Consider the following 22,761-nt stretch of genomic DNA (forward strand, 5'->3'; position numbering starts at 1 on the left):
GATGTGCTGCGTGACACTGCTTTGCCGGTGACTTCTTCTATTCATATAATTTCGCTGTATTCATATTTTTGAGACCATGAACAGCTATAGATATATATGGATGAGGCCGTGATTCGATTCTTTTGGATCTCTCAGTCTGTGTTTATCTCAAGCAATCTCGCCACGCTAATTTCTCATAGTTTTTTATTCACTACGTATATGTTTCTCTACTGCTTTCTGTATAAATTGTGTAGTGTGGTCGTCATCAAATAGTCTTTTTCAACTACTTAACTGTTCGTGACTCCTCTAACGAAAACATCAATCTTCGGAACATGTTTTTCATGTGAGATAAAAAAACTCAAACTAATACTATTAGACAATAGTGTCGCTCGCTCAATAGTTGGTTTATCAGAGATCCTTCCATAGTAATTTAGATTAACACTAATATTCAATTAAACTTCAAAAAAAAAAAAAAAACAAAGCATTTTCAGTATAAGAAGACAATGTCAAAAAACAAGTGCTAACTAGCTTGTATGTGGCTTTAGATTGTGTCATCATATGCCGAGGGATAACAATTTTTTTTCTTTGTTTTCTTGGTCTGATGAGGATTTCAATTTACTAATGCACAAGACAATATAATCAATCATTCAACGAAAACATATAAGATTTCTGTCGTTATAAAAACATACTTAATTTATTTCAAACACTCACTCGATCGCTAGCAGCACATCTAAAGACATAAACTCCGCAGGTAAATTACATTGCTTCTTAAACCATAACAACTTCTAGCTACCATAACCCTAGCTAGTTATATATATATCTTACATACATGTGTCTTATTATCCCAGATCCTAATTAACTCTCCATATCTCAAACTTTTCTTTTTGTTTTTTTGTTATTTCAAGAACACAAGACTAACACATAACATCCTTGAGAAGCTTGTACCTGCGAGTGGCCGGTCTAGGAGAAGGCACGCCGGATTTACCCTTGTCGGCTGCTGGAGGAACACTACTACTAGTGGTTTGGTTAGTCTCTTGCTGTTTGATTTGGTTGCCTGAAGAGTATTCCGACCGGTACGATCTCTTAGACGATCCACCATTAACACCGTGTTTCGCTCCGCTTCGACTCTTTGCTTCACACTGACACCAATCACAGATCTTGATTGGATCAGCTTGCTCTCTGTAATAGCTACTACAGTACCTGGTATATATCAAAGATTTATGATCACGATCATGAATTGATGATGGTGATAGTCCATGTATATAATAAGTATGGTAGTTGTTGAGAAAGTTCTCGTATGAAATATATAACACATCCTATATGTATATATACATACATACATAAATATCATATATGCATGCTAGCTTTTGATTTGATGTATGATGATTATGATCATCTGATACATAGATGTAGAGCACGTGGCACGCGATCTCACCGTCCACTGCGATCTAAATCTACTCTATCTTGTTAATATGCATGATGATGATGAGTATAGTACACACAGAAGTACATATGGTATAGATAGATATATACATAGACACAAATTATGTAAGAAGAACATACGAGTGTTGAAAGCGATTAAGGCACTTGCTGCAATGAAAGAGCTTGTCGAAGAAACCCACATCACCACACATGCAACACACTCTTCTTTCAGGATCCACCATTTTTGTTTCCTTAATTAGCAGAAGACGGAGAATATGAAGGAGGAGATGGAGAGAAAATGAGAGAGGGAGAGAGAAAAAAATAAATGACAAGAATTGATTCTACAATGAAGGGGAAAAAAAGGTATATAAATTGGGTTTATTAAAGACTTAAAATATTCGCAAGTCGGTCCATAAGAAATAATAATATTTATAAAATCAAGGAAAATAGTAATCAATAAAGAAAAAATATAATAGCGTAACAAGGCAGGTAGAGAGACCGCAGGTTGCTTTGCAGTCGTTTTCAGTTGGAGCTTGGGAGGTGGAGAAACAAAGAACCTTAAATTATAAAAATCGAATAAAATGACTATTTTACCCTTGTATTTTTGTGTTGGGATGTTCTTATTTTCGAAGCCTTTTTATGTACAATTTGGGAATTGCACAAAGAAAAGAAACTTGTGGGATGTCATATCTTTGACTTTATATCCGGAGAGAGCGTGATAGACACTCCCGTTTGGTTAGAGAAGAAGAAGTAAGGGCTCACAATTTTACAAATAGCGACGTCTTCCAACTAATTATAATCCCACTATATTAATGGAGGAATACAACTAGAAAACTAATTTTATAAAATATAAAAGATTAGTATGTTATCAAATGTTTAATTTTTCAATAAGTGTAAAAATAACATTATTAATAATTTTTATTTTTTTAAAATTTTTTTTCTAATTAATTATAGACGAAAATTAGTAATTAATTTTTAAAAAATTGTAAACCGATCAGAATTTTAAAAACTAAAAATTTATATCAAAATATAGAATATGATTATTTTTAATAATTAAATTTGGAAGATTTTGTTAAGATTTTAAATTATGTTTCTCCTATCATCTTTCTTTTATTTCATTTACAAACTGTTTTGAATTATCATATTAATATATATAATTAATAAATATGTATATTTTTCTTCATATAGTGTGATTTAAATTTTTTAAAACGAAGATATATTACTCAATTTATGAGAAAATAGTGTTTTAATGTTCCGCATTGGCAAGTTGGTAAAACTAAATTTTTTGCGGTTGAGAAATTAATAAATTTTATTTGTTCATAACACAATACTATAATTACTACTTCAAAAATCAATATATTTCACAAAATAATGATATGCAAACTTACTTTCCGGTGTGGGTAACCAATCTCAGAATCATTTTCTAGTTATATGTTTGGTTGACAAAAAAAATGATGCAAATACGACAAACAAAAAAATTTAAAACTGTAATATACATACATCAAACAAATTTTGTTCAAAAAAAAACATATATCAAACAAATTAAAATACTATAACAATTTAAAATAATTAGTATTCAAAAATATATATGTAGATTTATCAAATAATTGTCATATTAAAAGTAAATACTATATGAAACAAAATATTTTTAAAATTGTATTATAATTTTTGGAAAAATGTTGTCTCATACTCTAAAGCACGAGATATATCCTAGTAGTCAAAAAAATAAAAAATTGTCGTAGTTGGTGAAAGAAAGTATGATTTCATCGTGAAAATAAAACTAAACCGTATGATATAGTTTACAAAGTTACGAAAGAAAGTTAAAATATTTTGTTTAATTCATGTTAGTTTATGAAGAGATCCACTTTTATGAATGCAACCGTATCATCTACTAATACTACTACTCTACACATATGCAGTCACACGATAATGAATTTAAAGATAGACTAGTCAACTCATTCACCTTCTCGTGCGTTACATTAATTTCTCAAATAGACTTTTATCGAATCCTAAGTCTTTTGGTTCGTATGCGCTTTTTAGTTTTTTATATCATAGCCTATAGAGGTCTAAAAGATAAATAAATGTGACTGATGAAACTTCTTATCTTAGCTAATATAGTACCGAAATTAATATATTCACATGACCAATATCATAGAAAATTTCTCTTTTCTTCCCATCGTCCATGACTAAATAAAACTAATCGTGTTTGAGTTGCATCATTTCACACCGTTTCCAGAACACTCATATGATAAAAATCTATAGCGCGGGAGAATATACTAAACTAGATATATACACACCATTTACTTGTAAAAACCGTGTACCAAGGATTTTAATATATGCAATGAAACCATACTTATTTTTAGGCGTTTATAAATGTGATTGGAGAACTATATACTATAAATTATCACACTGGCATATACACACGATGGTTTGGTGTACGTCGACAAAGTGGAGCCCATATATATATTTTTTATTTTCTTGGGTGGTATATTTACATTCGGAAATGTAATATTATGGTTACACATGTTTATAGAAAAAAAATAGCCAATTCGAGAACCATGCTATAGTAATGCCAGTCAACTCTGACAACATTTCTTCCCAGTAAGTTTCACGCGACAAAACAAGAACACATCTAACGTGTTTGTACAAGAAGAAAAATATCATAAAAGTACCCTTCAGTTTATTTTCTTGATTTCATTTTTAGTCTTAGACGTAGCTTCTTAGTTCACTTAGTTGTTAATATCAAAAAGAGAAATTAAATGTAGACAGTAGACTTGCTTACTAGAAAAACCTTTCTAAAAAATTTCAATTGCATAGTAAAAAACAATAACTGATCTCAATTAATTAGTTACATTTTTCAGTTTCACACTTTAGTTTTTTACCATGTGCCAACAACTTATAAAAAACCTCATGATAACTAGAAGAATTACCATATAATTAGACAATTTTCTACTTTCTTCCTTTTTAGTATATTGTTATTTCAAGTTATTTTGTTTTTGCCAACAACGTAACGTAACATTAGTTAATTAGATAGAGTTACTGATAAATAGTTCATTTTGATTTTAAAAACATACATGATGTAGTTCATTTTTTGTTGTTTCAATATATATAGTTCATATTTTTCAAACACAACTACACAAGACATGATTTAATAAATTGTAAGAATATACACGACTCAAGCATCTATTTCATAAAGCCAGTGAAAGAGTCACTTTCAACTGTTTACTTATCACACAACAGTAATCTTGGTGAATATCGAATTGTAAAGTATAAATTATATACATACAACGCATTTATTGTAATGGTCTAATGGATATACGTGTATATACATTGAACAGTATAGAGAAAGTAAAGAATATTCATAAACCAGAGGCTATGTATGTGAATGTGAAAAGCCATATGGATAAATTAGAAACGGACACAGAAAGGCTCTGTTCCATGCATCGTAATATCTTCCATGCGTTCCTCTCTTATTACCCTTTTTAGGGGACCATTTCCTCTGAACACCTTTTCTGTCCAATTTATCTCAACCTTACACGCGTCCGGATCGAAATATCTCAGCTTTATTAGCGTTGTGTTAACGGCAAGTTCACTAGAAGTCACAGCGCGTGTGTCCCACTCTCTCTCCGTGGCTCAAATCGGCGATTTATGGGTCCGGCCAAGTTGTAACGACCGTTCACCTCACCCGATTCTTTGTGTGGGACTCACATCCACGATCCACCTGTCCGCATCTCCAACACCATCCAATTCTGTCTTAGATATTCCATAAGAAAATATCAGAAAATTCTAGATTTAATTAACCTTAACCTAAAGTAAAATGATTCGGCTTATTATTATTAACCAGCATCTAATCAACCTGCAGAACATGATCAGTATTTTAGTGGGTTGGCACGACGTAGTAAAGTTGATCCAGCAAAAGTTGTATTCAAAGCAAGAAAAATAAGATGAGAAGTTATTACAAGAGGCTATATATGTACAAACATATTTTCGTAAATATATATATATTGGTTTATTATATATGGAGTATAAATGTAGACATTATATATGGACGTTGAAGTTTACTTTAAATTGATGTACGAATTCTATACATTTTTTGGCATTAGATGATGATTTCGAATACACCGCGTCGTTTGCATCATCCATAATAAGAAGAATATAAATGGGTTTTAGATATACATATCACGGCCCAATTCAAAATTGTGGCTTTGCCGGAGATTTTCCGACGCACCGTAACATTCCTATTGCTATGGCGTATAACGACGCCGTACGTGTTTTTCTGTCGTATGTCCGACACATTTTCTGTGCTAAACAATGTCCCCAAGTGGTGGTTGTCGCATTCTATGAAGACTAGGCCCCACGGCCCATAATTCACAATACAAACAGAAGCCCATTCCACATCACCCTCTCACTAGCTTTTGTCTTCAAACTGTTGAGCTTGACGTGTAAGAAATATAAAACGAATAAAAACGAAAAAGCTTGCGTGGCTAAATCATCGACGTGTACTAATTATGCTTCACTGGGGCAAGTCTTTTAGCTTCAGATTCCACAAATTTAATGAAATATCTTGCTCGGTCTCGTGTATGTATGCATATGCATACACCTAAAGTAAATGAAACCATATATAGTCTGTTACTAGTACTAAATACTACAATGGAATACTATGCTTCGAACTCAGTCTAATGTATATATGTACGTCGCTATGAATTGTGGAATGAGTCTTTTATTTTGGTGTTAGTACTTAGTACGAAATATCTATAAGGTCATTCATTCGATTAGCCAAAAAAACATGAATATCTCAATAGTCAATACACTACTCAACAATTTATTCGTTTTATTAAAAGAAAAAGAAAAGGGGAGACAAGAAGGACAGTGGATGAGCATAAGGTCATCATTTTTGCATGTTATTCGTCAGAGGAGTAAACATTATCTCAATTAGATTAATACTAGTATTTATTTTACTTAATTAGAGGGTGATTAAGTGGTGAATAAAGTACGAAGTCTAGCGAGTTAAACAAACATTAATTTGTCATTATGGGCACATGAGGTCGCACGTGTTCGCTTTGGGATCACCGCCGTCACGTGATTCAAGAAAGCCGAACTAGGAATTTTGTTGAAGTTGAAGCACGATTGATGATGATGATAATATTCGTATGTATCCATCATCAAATGAATAAGCAAAGAGAGATTCTTATTCCAAAGGCAGAAGAATAAAAAAGCAAGTGGAACCACACTAACTAAGAAAGCCTCTCTCTGGTTGACAAAAAAGGAGAGCCGCTTGGGGAGAAGTTAAGCGCACCCGTACGTCGATGTACTTGCTCTGTGTATCTATCTAGTTTTCTCAAAGATGAGACTGAACCATGACAGGGTTAGGCCCACCAATCACCGTCACATTCTCTCTACACTCGTTTTTCTCGCTCTTCTTTTTTTTTTCCTCTTTCCAATTAGTTCACAACTTCACATCGTTTATAAATTTATTAAGTTAGTATATGTTTTCATAAGTGAATTTGATCAAACTCTATAAGTGAATTCATTTTGGATAAATCAAAAATTGTTTTACTAAAAAAAGATTTTTTGTTTATAATTTGAGTTTCTAATTCTGTTTACTTGTGGTCAGCAAGTTCCTAATTCTGTTTGGTCAACTTATTGGCTGGATACATAACATAGTTTGCCTAGTGGTTCTTTGGAGACTTCTGATAAAATTAATATAATATACTATATACAGTTGCATAGTGGGTAATAAGTGTGTATGCAATTTAGCGACAACCATTAGTTCAAACTTCGAATACATGGCAACAAAAATAAAATGAAAGTTCGAATAAGCTCGGACAGAAATTACAAACACGTACTGTACAAAATTCCCTATGTAACTTTTTTCCTACATGCGATTTATACTTTGGAAAAAAAATCAACAACGAAAAATATAATTTACATACAATATAACAGGTGTCTACGAAAGGGAACCTTCTGAAAGAGACAGAAGATGCCAGCTGGAAAATATTGTCGGTAGTAAAATAAAAAATGTTAATTAAACTGAATAAAAACAAGTTTATCTACGTTTGCTGTTCCTCTAGTTTCGTGCCATCTTGTTTTAGAAGTTAATGTCCACTCTAGTGGACTCTTTAGTCATTAGTAACAAATGCTAACATCTTCTTGCAATCGTCGCATTTATAAATGCTGCTATGAGTGTTAACTTGACCAGAAAATTATACCGTATGTGAGGTAGTAAACTGTATTCGAATATTTTTGCAATTACTGTATATGAAAATACTTGGCATGATCTCAAAACCTACCATTGTAAGCGCGGGATTATGCTATAAGCATATAAGCACAACAAAATTAAAATTATAATTTTTTGAAGATTGAGAAAATTGACTTCATTAGTTCACTTCATCGTCAAGTAATGATTTTAAAACCTTTCTAGCAATTGCAATCTTTCAAATCATTTTCTCGTTTTTTTTTTCTTTTTCTTTCTCTTTGCTTGCCTTCTTCATGGCAAGCTTCGTCTTACAAAGAAAAATCTTCTTTATCTTCGAGGCACGTGAAGATGAGAACGGTCCCCACATGCAGCCACGTGGATTTACTGAATTATCTTTCGTGTAATGATAAAATATTTTGTAGCTTCAGAACTTGTAATGGATAGGCCAATAATTAAATTTGTCGGCTCTTATCATCCATAAATCACTAATTTATCTGCCGAACAACTCTACTCTACTAAAATGTGTAGCAAGAATTAACGTTTGTGGAAACAGACCAAACACACTTCAACAAGTTGCGCCACGCTATTCTGCGAACACCGTGTATCTCTGCAATTTGTAAGTCAATGTTATGTTCTACCTTCAAAGCCTAGCAAATCACATATAATCTTTGAAATAGATAGATTGGTTAAATAATCAGACACATCTGCCCAAATTAAAGCCTCCCCTTATGATGATTGGCGGTGGCACATAAAAATTGAGCACAAGATAGTGATGCATATGAATGTTTATTTTTTAGCTGAATATGATAAACAATGTTCGTAACAATTGGTTCCCTGTTCTTTATACCATATGCATGTGTCGTGCGTGTTTGTACATTATGAGTAGTTGTATAGCTTACAAAAATGAATAAAATTTATAAGAGCAGTGCATGAAAGAGACATAAGAAGATAAATGATAGGAAAAAAATATTATGTATAGAAACCTAAAAGGAGGGCCATAGGAATTTATAGAACCAAAGTGCAATGCACTTCGGCTCGTCGGTCTAACTCATCCATCTCCTTGATTGTCTCCATCCATTTCCCCATTCCCCCATTACTTTTTTTATAATAATTATCTCTTCGATTTTTAAAATAACTTTAAGTAACACATTAGAAAAAGCAATTAAAACACAGAAGTTTAAAAATACATAACACTAGTATTTCATCCGCGGTACACCGCGGGACAATATTTTTAATTTTTAAAATTTAAAATTATATTGTATTTATTTGTTATTTTATTATTGTTTTATTAATTTTAAAAATATAAAATTTTACAAGTATTTGATATAAGTATTCAAAGTATATAATTTTTGTAGTGTTTTCAAAGTTTTAACCCGTGTGATATATGTATAGTCTAGTAATATATTTATCTCCTGGTACACATCTGAAAGTGTTTTAAAAAATAGTTTAATATATAATGTGACATTTTATAATTAGATGTTTGGTTTAAGAAATTTATAAATGTTAATATAATTATGGAGATTGTAAACCTTTGTTATGGAAAATATGTTGTATATCATTTAAATTTGAGAGATTCTAACATCAATAAAAAATAGTTTTGGAGATTTAATGGGTTAAAACTTTAATGGGTAGAGTTGTTTTTGGAAAATTCAGAATGTATAGATGTTGTTAAGATTTTATGGCAATAAATGTAACAAATGTTGGTCAATTTAAGAAAGTTTAGTATTTGAGTTTCTCTGCAATTGTTTTAGGAGTTAATATTGTAAAAAAAAAATTTTAAAGTAAAACTTAAAGGGCATAAACCAAAATTTATTTCAAAAATGTTAATATAGATAACTAGTATTACAAGATATAAATCATCAAATACTAAATTATGTTACTTCTTCTGGTGATGTGCAAGATAGTTTTATCACTTCAGTTTCTTAATTATTCTCTCATGTCAACCAGTACTGAAAGACATGCTAAGGTTACTGAGAATAATATTAGACACATACAGTATGTTGCTACTCTGCAGAGTCTCCCATCTCTCTTCTCTTATTATTATTTTTTTTATATAACCCAGGTTTCCAACGCTCCCCGATAGAGCAGGGGTCCATGTCTTAGCTATCGGTTACCCGATAGAGCAGAGATCCACGTGTTAGATTATCGGTTTTCTTAGAATAGCCACGTGGGCGGCCAAACGACACTCCACATGTCGGCTCCTGAAACGCTGCAGCCCTTAAGTGAATACCGCAGTGGCCGGGACTCGAACTCGTGATGGCGGATACCTCAGTTGAGAGTCCTTTACCACCAGAGCTAGAGGCTCCGGTTTCTCTCTTATTTTCTTTGTAAGCTAGATTGCAAAATGTGAAACTATTTATGTAATCACAATCGCGCAAAGTAGAGTAGTAGACTAGTCGTGTCATTTTATTGGTGAATAATTAAAGGGCCGATTTTGTTCTCTACTTTCCTTAATTATTTTTGGTCGCCTTGTTGAATTCTAACAATTTGGAGGTTTGCATTATACAGCCAAACCTAACGTTCAGACTTCAGACTAAAATATACCTATAGCTACAGCTTATATGCTTGGTTACCACTTACACATTCGAGGGAAAATAAACAATTTTTTTCAGAGATGGTAGAATTCTATTAACAAAAGAGTGAAGAGTTTTACACAAAACAAGTTTAGTAACCTTACATTAATCGAATTTTTCCGCTTCATTGTTTAATTTAAATTTAACTCACCATAGTCTATATATATATATATATAATATATGCATTTTATGACAGAAAATGTGGTTAAATTAATAAAAATCATGTTAAGTAAAATAGCCAGCACATGCATATGTTCAAAAAAAAATGTAGACAAAATAGTATATTAAATAAATAAATAGAGAAGAAAATAAAAAAAGAGGGAGTGGTCAGGTCAGGCTCGGTGCATGCTAACTCTATGCACGTTCTCCTTGTTGCTCTTCTTCGTCTCTTTCCTCACTTACACTAGACTAAGACTACTCTCTCTCTCTATATTAAACCCCTGAACCAGTAGTGAGACCACATACATACCCAGTGAGCGAGAGTCTGAGAGTTAAAACAATGGACGTCTACGGTATGTCATCACCAGACTTGCTTCGCATAGACGACCTTCTCGATTTCTCCAACGACGAAATCTTCTCATCCTCCTCCTCAATCTCAACCGTAACTTCCTCCGCCGCTTCCTCCGTCGCTTCTGAAAACCCTTTCAACTTCCGTTCTTCCGCCTACACTTCTCCTCCTCCTCTCCTCTCCGACTTCACTCACGATCTCTGCGTCCCCGTTCGTCTCCCAAACCCCTAATTTCAATTTCCCCTAATTCTGATTTTTGAATTTTTTCAGAGTTCTGATTTTTTTTTAATTTTTGGAATTTGCAGAGTGACGACGCAGCTCATCTCGAGTGGTTATCACGATTCGTTGACGATTCCTTCTCCGATTTCCCAACGAATCCTTTAACCATGTCCGTTAGACCCGAGGTTTCATTCACCGGAAAACCTAGAAGCCGCCGATCAAGAGCTCCGGCACCATCCGTCGCTGGAACTTGGGCTCCGATGCCTGAATCCGAGCTTTGTCACGGCTCTGTTCCAAAACCTAAACACAAGAAGGAATACAACGGTGAATCAGTTACGGCGGAGGTAGGAGGAGGAGGAGCGAGGCGGTGCTGCACGCACTGCGCGTCGGAGAAAACGCCACAGTGGAGAACCGGACCGCTGGGACCTAAAACGCTTTGTAACGCTTGCGGTGTTCGTTACAAATCAGGGAGGCTTGTACCGGAATACAGACCGGCTTCGAGTCCGACGTTCGTGTTGACTCAGCACTCGAACTCTCATCGGAAAGTTATGGAGCTTAGGCGACAGAAGGAGCAGCAAGAATCGTACGTTTCGATTCCAGCGTTTCAGCCGCGGTGAAAAATTCGCGTTTTGGGGGTTTTCTTCTCTTTTGGAGGGTTTTTGTGATTGGTGGTAAGGGGTGACGTGTCGTAATCCTAACGGCGATGATCACGTGACCGACGCGAGGGAGGGGGTTACGAGACTTTTTAATTTTTTTGTTAAGTTATCAGTATTAGTTTAAAAAATGAAACTCTCTGTCTCCTCTGCTAATTACGTCATTAATTTGTTAGTATTCATTTGATTTTTGTTTTTTTTTTTTTTTTGGGTTTTTCACGGCTCTCCTTAAAGTTATATCATTAAATGATTTTATTGGCGGCATTTAATTTTCTTCTTTTTCAGATATAAAAGCCTCTCAACCACCGTGGACTCTGCTTTTTTGTGACTTATGATGTTTACACACATTCACACTCATGACATGCTCGTTGATCTTTCATACATCATACATGTTACATGTTATAATCATGCTTTAGAATTTGATTTTTGAGACTTCACGAGGGCAATACACTTCGTTAAAGAAAATAACCAAAGTCGAATCAAGTTCTGGTTTAGGTAATTCAAAATCTAACTTAATCGTCCGCATTTTTCAATATGATTCCTTCATTTGAAAGAACTTTTACTCTTTGATCTTCTATGGAAGTGCGTAAACCTGTTATAAACTAAACTAAACGGCCATACACCAAAACTAAACAAGCATATGATATGAAAACTAAACTGGACCTCAGTTTGGTGTATAAATAGTTTCAGCATTTTCAAATATTAAACACGTATACCAAATCAAAACTAAAGCAAACTCATCAAATTTAAGAAATCTAAACCAGAAACAATACTACACCAAACCAATCTAATTTGGTTGTACACTTGTACTTAAACCACAAAAAACTATCTACTAAACCAAAGCCAAGAAACAAGAGGATATACAAGTTGTATTAGAAAGACAAAACTTGCAAATATCAAGAAACTGCAAAATGTTGAGCTGGATGCAGACTAGTCAAGAAAAAAAAAAACAAGAAAACTCAAAACTTGAATGAAGCGACTATACTGACAAAAATTCTAAACAGTAAAAAAAAAGAAGAAGGTATTGATGAGATTTGCTGTGTGTTTTTTTGTATGTCCTCGATCGTCTTCATTTGCTCTTGACAAAATAGAGCTTACCCATGACATGAAGAACAGCAACAAAGGCAATGAAACCAATGCTCATAATAAGAACAACATTTGGAGATATCTTGAGACCAGGGGCGTCATCTGTGTAGAACTGAAGCATTGTTCCTGCTGCTCCTCCACCAGCTCCACCACCGGCACTGCTGTTTCCACCACCACCAGCAGGCTTTCTCCTCCTCATGCTTGCAGTTGCAGCTGCACTTCCTCTCTGTGGAGCTCCACCACCTACCATTTTTGCTTCACTTCCTGTTTCTTAAACTAAACCAATAAAAAAAGCAACATTAGGCATGCAGATCAATTAAAAAACGTGTCATAATCGTAATTTACAACTGTTGTTACGGTAGCGAAATCAACATCTACATCAGACATAACATATATATGCGATCATGTTACAAACCCTATGCATTTTTGTTCTAAACAATCAAACATTGCGAGATGTTCTAATGTATCATAAACGTCTCTTAGTAACGGGATTCGAATTAGAGAAATTCACCTGTTCCGGCTACAATTTCCTGATCGCGTCTTCGACTACGTTTTAGGGGAGAATTCGCCAATGTCCGTAAATCGCAGACTCGTCGTCGACCATTCACGTTTTCATTCTTTTTATGAATTTTGAGAGTTTTGTCTCTCTTCTGTGAGGCCACGCAACTCGTTCGCGTAATGACCAATGTGTAACGACACGTAATCAGTTGAATGTAAGAACCCTCCAATTTGTAATTGACACGTGGACGACAATCCGTATGTAACAGACCTTGCACGACTTTGCGCCTTTGGTTCTAAAAATATTCGTTTCCTTAAAATTATCGAGATTAACAAATCCACGATGAAGGGAGGATAAGAGATCACATAACACCATGTCAGCTGCATCTTACAATGATTAGAATGAGTTTTCATAAAATACTAGTAACTCTCCAGTTTTCGTTTAGAGACCCATAGTTTCGTCTTTGTTGTTTAGAGACAACTTGTGTTAAATTAAATGTATGATAATGGATAAATTGGCTGCATCTTCCAATGATTAGAGAGACCCATTAGTTTCTCGTTGTTTATAGACAACTTGTTTATAAACCACCTTAAGCTTAAAAGCCCAACTCTATTTTTCTCAAATTTTTCTAGTTATTGGGCTGGGCCCGTTTATTCTAGCTATTTCTCCTATGGATAAAAAGAACAAAAAAAATTTGAGCCTCACTATGATGATGATCCCAAGAGAACGATGAATGAAAAAAAAAACTCTCAACAACACTAGTTCTCACTTCTCAGGATAGCTGAATCTCTTAGGCTAAAAACCAAACCAGAAAATTTGCATTCGTCTAGTTTGTGTTTAGGTGATACTCAAATCATTTTCGTTATGACTTTTTGACCAACACGAGACAACATTAAAGCAATCACCAAATTACAAGTTAAAAATACGTTACAACCACTTGATTGGTTTCATCAACAACATTTTGATTTAGACTGTTTGGAAAAAGGTTTTGAAAGAAAACTTTTGTCGATTTCAAAAAAGGTGTAACATTTAATGGTTTCTACGACCACAACTGAAAAATACAACTAGTTATTTCTTTTCCTCCTATACCAAAAAGTTGCCAAGAGGCAAGAGGTACATCAACACGAATCCAATATCATGATTACATTTTCTGGTCCAAACTCCTTAATAAACTTTGAAAAGTTGAGAAAAAATTATACTACTAGTTTATACGAAGAGAATTATTATGTACACCGGTAAGGCGATAATAAATATATATAATCGTTAATACTTTAATGGTAGGTCACGTACTTTAATTATATATGAGGTCGTAATTAAAGGCAGAAATATCTGCTGACGGCGACATGGCTCCACAGTCCACACAGCAACGAAAACTTTCAGAATTAGTAGTATTTCTCATTAATTATTCAAGAAAAACGTTTGTTTCTACACGGTTTCGTTAATCCATATGCGTGGTGAATCTATAAGTTAATTAAGTCGTTAGCCGAGGAAACCAAGAAAGAAGCTTCGCCATGCGTACGTTCAAGTAACTACTAAGTACCGTCGTACGTTGTATTTTAAACGTATTATTTATACACCTTTTCATTCATTTTTATTTCTTTTATAGATCTCGATTACGATCTACCAGGCGAGACACATTCGTATGCAAATGTAGTAGTACTGAAAGTGATATATAAAAATAAATAAGAGTGTATATATAGCCTCTCACGGGACCGATCTGAGTCTCACAGTAGTAATATATTGTAAGTGGTCGACAAAAAATATAATAACGTGATGTTTGATATGTTGTTAGCCCATTCGCTTTTGTTCCACTTCGAACAAATTATTATACAAACTAAATATTAAATTAAATACTTTTTTTTCCCAAAAAATATAAGAAAAGAAGCTTTAAAAACAGCCAAAAGCTTGAGTTCATCGATAGTTACAACCAGTTTTTTTTTGGCCAAATACAACCAGACAGTTTTAAGAAATATATACTACATATATACAACCAAAGGATAATAGCGTTCAGAAATATAGAAACTTAATATTAAGCTCATCACAGTAATCTGTTTCAATCGGTCTCGCTTTCATGCTCGGTTCGGTTGAATGACAAAGACCTTAATTCCGTTTTTCATGTCTTCCCAATCCCACGTGAGATTGGTTTTTTCTCATAAGTCCTTCTTCCTCGCTTTATACAGTTAGTAGGTGTGTATTTAGGATCAGATAGTTATAAATTATGATGAACAGAATATATCGTGCAATTTTTACATTGTTTAAAATAGATGGAATAACACAAAGTACACAAAACAAACAAGTACAAAACTCTGAAACACTGAAATAAATTAGACTCGAACTTCCTATAATTTCACAAGATGAAGAAATTTTCAAATGGGTATTTTTATGGAAAATAGAAACGACATCGATTTTTGGAGTCATCTGGAAGGTGGAAAGAAACTACTAAAAACAAGCAATTCTTTTTTTTTTTTTTTCTTTTTTTTTAGTACTCCTCCAGTAAGAAGAAAATAAAAATAGTTAAAAAGATTTGTGTGTCGCCTTTTTGTAAGCCAACGTACAGATATAACAGCTAAGCAATATTTTCTTTCAATATTCTATTATACTTAGTTCAAAATAAACAAATCCCAAAAATTACATTATACAAAGAATCGCCGCCGACAGTTTGGTGGAGGTGCGAAGAGAAGTCAGCGTAGTGCAAAGTCTCTCGACGAACGAGAGGTATAGTTTCGGAAACCACTCGTGTGAATCTCTTCAACACCTGGTCGCCAAGTTGGAAAGTACCATATATCACGACCCACACGTGCGTGGTTGCTCCATCTTTCAACGTCTTCCAAGCCATAATAATAACTCACTCACTAGTCATAATAATATATATTTTTTGGGATCATTGATTTCTAAAGATTGTGTTGAAGAACGTTGTTATGTAAAAAAAACTAACAGATAGATTTATTTAATGTTGTAATATGAGTTGAAGAATTTGATTAGAACAACAAAAAGGTGCAAGTAAAGATCGGTCTGACTTTTGAGTGGTCTAAAAATCCCACCGTCTAAATAGGTATAATATACCCTGCACGTAACTATCAAGATTCAAGAATACATTGCATGTGCAATGCCATATATTGCCTTGAGACATATCAACTTATTAACTTCTCAAATCTCAAGTACTGTCGTCTTTATGGAAATACCTAGTTTATGTAGTGATGTAGAAACTATATACGTCATTCTTTTACATTTCTTTTTTTTTTTTTCATTTTTTTTTTGTGTGGATAACTAAAATCCGTATGGGTAATAATAGTCTACTTGTAACATGGACGCAATAAAACCACAAGTAATAAATGGTTTAAAATCGAGAAAAAAAAAACAGAGGAAGCTACCAATCTACCACTACCGTACGAACTAACCCATCCATCAATCAATTCAGTTAGTCTATCAAAACTCATGTTTTGTTGTACGAACGAATTGTTGAGTGTTGTAGTTAATAAACAAATCAAATCGTAGGATATATAGTAAGATTTATTTAAGAAAATTGTATTGGATATATATATCAATTGCACATCCCAACTCAGATTCCACAAATCAACCAAACTTCATCTTCTTCTTTGTTTTCTGATCTGAAACTATAGAACTACTTCTACGTCTTTGTCTTCTTATATTAATATTGACATCTATATCTAATGTATCCCTACACTATATTTATTAGAATGACAAGAAGTTATGTTCTTTCTACTTTTCAACAAACTATACGCACCGAGTTCGTTGGAGTGTACTGTTTATATGCAACATATATATACACATACACATATATGTATATATGCTTCTATTAAACTAATATTAATTCTCTATTTAGAGTGGTAAAAAAATAAAATAAAAATCAGATCGAGTAGCTTATGAATAAAAAAACTCAAACCTTTGACCTACCGTACACATGAAACTGTATTTAAATTGTTACTACAACTCATTATTAAACGAGTTCATTCATATACACACGAAGGTTAGTGAAAAAAAAAACAACTAAACATATAAAAATTGAATAAAGTAATAATTAAAAGAAAAGAAGGGGAAGGTACGTAATCGTTACAACAAACATCTCAAAGCTTATATATATAAAAAGCCTATCTCTCTTTCACTTCATCACTTCCAAATCCTCTCTTCCTCTTCGTCGTCAACTTTGTTAAATTCTTTTCTCCGACGAAAACAAGAAATATCAATGGCGGTTTCGAATTCTCTAACAATCTCTCCAAGAAAACTCCGGTCTGATCTTTATTCATACTCCAACAACCAAAACAATTCCGAGACGCCTCTGGTTATCTCTGTTCTATCGTCACTCATCGAACGAACTCTAACACGTAACCAGAGGATTAGCAGCCGGAGAACGGTTCCGGCGTCTTCGTCTTCTAGCAAGACTCAGATCTTCGATAGCCGTGAAATACCTGACATGACAATCCAATCGTACCTAGAGAGAATTTTCCGGTACACTAAAGCCGGTCCTTCGGTTTACGTTGTGGCTTATGTCTACATTGACCGGTTTTGTCAAACCAATCCCGGTTTTAGAATCAGTCTCACCAATGTACATCGTCTCCTCATCACCACCATCATGATCGCTTCTAAATACGTCGAAGATTTGTAAGTATCCTAGCTAAACTTCACTTTCACATTTATATTTTTATCAAATAAAAAAAAAAACATTTTGTTTAATTAGATTATGTTTTTCTAACTTAGTTTCATTTCTATGTTTTCAGGAACTATAGGAATTCATATTATGCGAAGGTAGGTGGATTAGAGACAGAGGAACTGAACAAGTTAGAGTTAGAGTTCCTGTTCTCGATGGGATTCAAGCTACATGTTAATGTGAGTGTGTTCGAGAGTTATTGTTGTCATCTTGAAAGAGAAGTTAGCTTTGGAGGAGGTTATCAGATTGAGAAGGCATTACGTTGCGCTGAAGAGATCAAATCCAGACAAATGATCGTTCAAGATCCTAAACATCATCATCACTTTGCTCGAATCTTGTTGTAGAGAAAGAAACTCTGTTTTTTTTTTTTCTTTCAAAACAATTCTTAGAGTTTTGGTTTTGTCGTTTTGTGCTTAGTGGTCTTGACTTTCTGACAAACTTGTTGGTTAGAGTGTTTTGTTTTGTATATTTTTTGTTTGGGTAGGTTGTAATTGTAAATATAGATGCGTAGAGAGATCATTAGCGGTGATGTAAAGTATGAGATTCAAATGTCTATTGAATTTGGTAAACGTGGTTCAAATCTATGTCCTTGCTTGCATTCATCTAATCAATCATAACAATTTCAGGTATCAAAAAGGCGGTAAAATTAGCCAACTGTAGTATCAATATTTGAACTGTAGATGCAACATTTAGAGAACTTTATATGATAACATCATCTAGACTAAAATTCTTAATATTTTTGTTTAGTTTTCTATCATTTGGAAATGAAAATCTAAACATCTTGAATCGGAATTTAGCAAATAAAGGAAAGTTAGAAAACCACACAAATTATTTATAGTCCAATAATTAGGCTATATCTAAATTGATAATTTTTCCATATATGTATATATATATATTTTTGTTTGGTAACATCCAAATATGTACATGAAAGTTAGAAGATAGGATTTCTATGCTGATTTGGTGTCTAATAATTTGATTAAACGGTGGCTTACAAACATGCATTATTATCACCAATAGCTTTTAAATTCTTTTATAAAGATGTCTTATACTTTCTATGTCTATTATATATACGCGCACCAAACTTTCCTTATTATAAAATATCGAATTATAGTTTTAGATTAATTGAACCTTTCTCATTTTTTGGAAGTAGGAAACCATATGATCGTGTCTAGTTTCCGTCGATATAAGTGGTCAAAGAAATGTATTCTCAATTCATCATTGCTCAACATATACATATTGTTTTCGTAGAATCTCACTAGTTAGCATATTGTATCTTTTCATTCTTATGCAAACAAATAGTTCAAAGCCTTTACATCTTCTACTAGCTTAATTATTTTTACAACCACAATTTTATTTAACACTCTTAATCATATATATTTTTTTTTTGTTATTTTATTAAACAACTCTAGTTGTGCCATTTGATAAGAATACAAAGTGTGTTCTAAATTTTTCTTATTAATACTTTTCAAAAAGAGCAGTGTAGTGTGGTTCACGAGCATTCACCTAACCAAAGGCATCGATCAATCATTAAGCCTTAATCCTTTGCACCAAATATTTAAAAGAATAAGATTAGGATCGATGTGTTGATATGATGTCTAATAATTGCCTCACCAAAGGTATACACACTAATATTGTCGTATACCTTGACTTTGTCTTTATTCGGTATTTTTATTATATTGGTTTAACTTCTAATATTGTTTCAACATTTTTACTATATAAATATCTTTGAGTGCTATCTCCAAAATATGATAATTGTTATTTTCCTTGTAATTGATTTTATAAAAATATTAGTTATAACGATTAAATTTTAATTTTCATTTTTTTACCAAATTAGTAAAGTTTCTCTATAAATTAATAATTATTAATTTATTAATAAATTAAAACTTCTATAAATTAATAGATTTTTATGGTCCCAACATCATTAATTTATAGAAGTTTTACTGTATATGGATCTGGGATGATGGGCTTAGGGTTATATTTAACCGAACATATTTTTGTCTAAGTTGTCAAATTAAAAGCGTTCACATCCCTTTTGCCCCTTTTGCTCAGCAAAACATATTATTGGGCCAAAAGAGACCCAAACAAAATCTTGCCTCAACCTTGTCGATCGGGTATTGATTACCAGCGCAAACTGATTATTATTGTTGATAAATAATCAAACCCTAGAAACTGGATTATAAACCATCGGTCTTGTGTGAATCGTTTTGGACTATCGGTTTCATGTGAACCGTTCAGATGAGCGACGTTTTATAATTTCAGAGGATTCCCATGTTTAATTATGATGCTGTATGAAGAAATTTACCAAACTAATTCAGCTTTCATATAGCCTAATATCAACCACGTTTTTACCCCATAATGTCTCAATTTATTATAATTTCGAACTTAGCAGCATATATATCTCATCCAAGTTAAGAAAAATGAAAAGAGAAACTAATCAAAATAAACCTTTGTTGAACTTGAACGGTAACGGTTTCTGTTATAGTTTTTGGTTTCTAAAATAACGATGAAAAACTCATCATATATATTCATATAAGCTTTTTAAAGATTTTGTTTTCCTCAAATCTAGGATAACTATAATTGTCTTTTTAGTCATATAAGCTATTTAAATTTCTTAAACTCTCTAACAACCAGAAACTAAAAACTTAGAACCTAAAAAAAACCTAATCAGTTATATATAAAACTCTAATAAAAAATCTGTCTCCATTCAAGATCTAAATTAAACATGGCTTCCTCATCTATCAAATATTTTTCTTTTATCGTTGCTCTTACAACTTTCTTTGCAATCTCATTGAAGCCATGTTCTTGCCATAATAAAACCCACTGGAACACCGCCGGTATCACGTGGTATGGCGACCGTGAAGGTCCTGGCACCACAGGTAATTAATCAAACCATGCATTGATAAAAACTTGAAAAACATTTTTACATATTTACATACGTACGGTTCGTAAAATCTATTATACACAGGAGGAGCTTGTGGATTTGGTGATGCAGTGGCAAAGCACCCGTACAAATGTATGGTTTCAGCCGGAGGACCTTCATTGTTCAAAGACGGAAAGGGTTGTGGGGCATGTTATAGGGTATTTACATATAACAATTGTAATTAATCGGGTATCATAATGTAATGTATTTTACTATATATATGTACTAATCATGTTTATATGTTATAGCTTAAGTGCGACCATCCGTTGTGCACGAAAAAGCCGATCAAGGTGATGATATCGGACGAGTGTGCCGGCTGCACGAAAGAGGCTGTTCATTTTGATCTTAGCGGTAAGGCCTTTGGTGCATTGGCCAAACGTGGCAAGGGAGACCAATTACGCAACCTTGGAGAACTAAAAGTTAGTTACAAACGGTACGTATTTTCAAAAACCGTTTCGGTCGGGTTAATTTTTAATAGAAAATAGCATGTATCGACGTTTCATTTCAGTATATTTACGCATAAGCCGAACAAATTTTGCATGCATGTATCGACGTTCGTTGATAAAACAGTAGGCAGTAGCCTTAATTAATTCTAATCAATATCTCATACATATAAATATAATGCAGTGCATGTTGCAAACACCCGAAGACTAAGATCGCTATCCATGTGGACGCCGGAGCAAATCCTTACTACATGTCTTTCACCGCTAAGTATGCAAACGGCGACGGGAACTTCGCCTGCATCGAGGTCCAACCGGCCGGAGGACAGTACATAAAAATGGAAGAAATGAGATCCGCCGTTTGGAAACTAAACTCTGGTACTCCTTTGAAAGGTCCGTTCAACATCAGGCTTACCTCTGCCGTGTCTGGTAAGAAGATTGTCGCCAAATGCGTTATCCCGGAAAAGTGGAGTCCTGGTGCTATTTACCATTCCACGGTTAACTTCCCCGTTCCAAAGAAGCAGAAATGATTCCTTTTTTCTTCCCCCCTAAACGAATCGTAACGTTTGAAAATTTAAAAGGGGTTATTTATATAAACTTGTAATGGGATAGTATACTATAATTAGGTATACTATATACTAATTTGAAAAATAATTCATATGGGCTTAGAGTACTTGTTGTCGCTCAGCTAAAAAGGCCCATGATTTTTGTAAACGGAATCCGAGTTTGGTTTACGTTTCAACGTGGAACATATAGTAGAGTCATAGACCGGATCGGATGGGTTTGTGAGAGGCGTTTAATATTGTTGTACTACATGTGAAAGGAGAAGTTGCACAAAGCATTGATTAACTGTTCTTCACAAGTTTGGTAAATAAAGACTTCTTAAGTACACACTCATAAAGTCTCAATAAATTTGTGGTAAACCACCTAACTATGTAACAAAAATTGAGATTAAAGGTTTTTCAAAAACGCGTTTCATACTAACAACACACAAATAATGTATATATGAACGGATAATAGAACGTTACCCTTTTTATTAGAAGAAAACAAAAAAATCTAAATTGGTAATATGGGGTTTGCCATAATTATGGCATCTTGACTTGTTCTTTTTCCTAAGACAACGCTATTTACTTCGTTTTTTTTTTAATTATTATTCCAAACTAAGAAAGATCGAAACTAAAGGGTGAAAAAACATTTGTTATATAAACTATAATTAATCACGCGTTTTCATGTTTGTTTGCTTATCTATCGTGATTTATATGTATTTAAGCTAAATTCATCTGTTATACAAAAAAAAGCACTTTGAACCTGTTATGAATAATAACAACTTGTAAGATTGGTCAACTAACATTGAATTGAACCTTAAACAATTATCTCACTGTAAAAGGTTGGTCAATAGACTAATTTGTTAAAAAGTTACTGCAACCGTAGTTTGGGGGGGGGGGACTAGTAGGTGGCTGTCACGTACTGTAAAAAAAACTCACAGCAAACGGATGTTAACATCCTCTCATCATTTTTAGACAACGTTTTGTTTTTGCTGTGGTTCGTCGTTACAACAAACCCACATCTCCTCCTCAAGACTTTCGTACAAAACAGCCAA

The 22,761-nt window shown here is 33.5% G+C and overlaps 5 protein-coding genes across 5 annotated transcripts; 3 read left to right on the forward strand and 2 right to left on the reverse strand.

The window, feature by feature from the left end:
- On the reverse strand, positions 594-1,762 carry LOC104788329. Its single transcript, XM_010514078.1, has 2 exons — positions 1,543-1,762; positions 594-1,179 (listed from the first exon to the last, which is right to left on the reverse strand). The coding sequence occupies exons 1-2, from the start codon at positions 1,641-1,643 to the stop codon at positions 894-896; spliced, it is 387 nt and encodes a 128-aa protein (XP_010512380.1). The 5' UTR covers positions 1,644-1,762; the 3' UTR covers positions 594-893.
- LOC104788331 (GATA transcription factor 4-like) lies at positions 10,543-11,820 on the forward strand. Its single transcript, XM_010514081.2, has 2 exons — positions 10,543-10,888; positions 10,984-11,820. The coding sequence occupies exons 1-2, from the start codon at positions 10,670-10,672 to the stop codon at positions 11,512-11,514; spliced, it is 750 nt and encodes a 249-aa protein (XP_010512383.1). The 5' UTR covers positions 10,543-10,669; the 3' UTR covers positions 11,515-11,820.
- LOC104788332 (protein transport protein Sec61 subunit beta-like) lies at positions 12,390-13,271 on the reverse strand. Its single transcript, XM_010514082.2, has 2 exons — positions 13,148-13,271; positions 12,390-12,912 (listed from the first exon to the last, which is right to left on the reverse strand). Exon 2 carries the CDS (start codon positions 12,884-12,886, stop codon positions 12,620-12,622), a length of 267 nt encoding a protein of 88 aa, XP_010512384.1. The 5' UTR covers positions 12,887-12,912; positions 13,148-13,271; the 3' UTR covers positions 12,390-12,619.
- LOC104788333 (cyclin-U2-2) lies at positions 17,278-18,385 on the forward strand. Its single transcript, XM_010514083.2, has 2 exons — positions 17,278-17,755; positions 17,872-18,385. Exons 1-2 carry the CDS (start codon positions 17,340-17,342, stop codon positions 18,143-18,145), a joined length of 690 nt encoding a protein of 229 aa, XP_010512385.1. The 5' UTR covers positions 17,278-17,339; the 3' UTR covers positions 18,146-18,385.
- On the forward strand, positions 20,473-21,983 carry LOC104788334 (expansin-B5). Its single transcript, XM_010514084.1, has 4 exons — positions 20,473-20,677; positions 20,767-20,879; positions 20,970-21,154; positions 21,349-21,983. The coding sequence occupies exons 1-4, from the start codon at positions 20,524-20,526 to the stop codon at positions 21,689-21,691; spliced, it is 795 nt and encodes a 264-aa protein (XP_010512386.1). The 5' UTR covers positions 20,473-20,523; the 3' UTR covers positions 21,692-21,983.

This window comes from Camelina sativa, chromosome 5 (assembly GCF_000633955.1).
Source record: "Camelina sativa cultivar DH55 chromosome 5, Cs, whole genome shotgun sequence".
Classification (NCBI taxonomy): domain Eukaryota; kingdom Viridiplantae; phylum Streptophyta; class Magnoliopsida; order Brassicales; family Brassicaceae; genus Camelina; species Camelina sativa.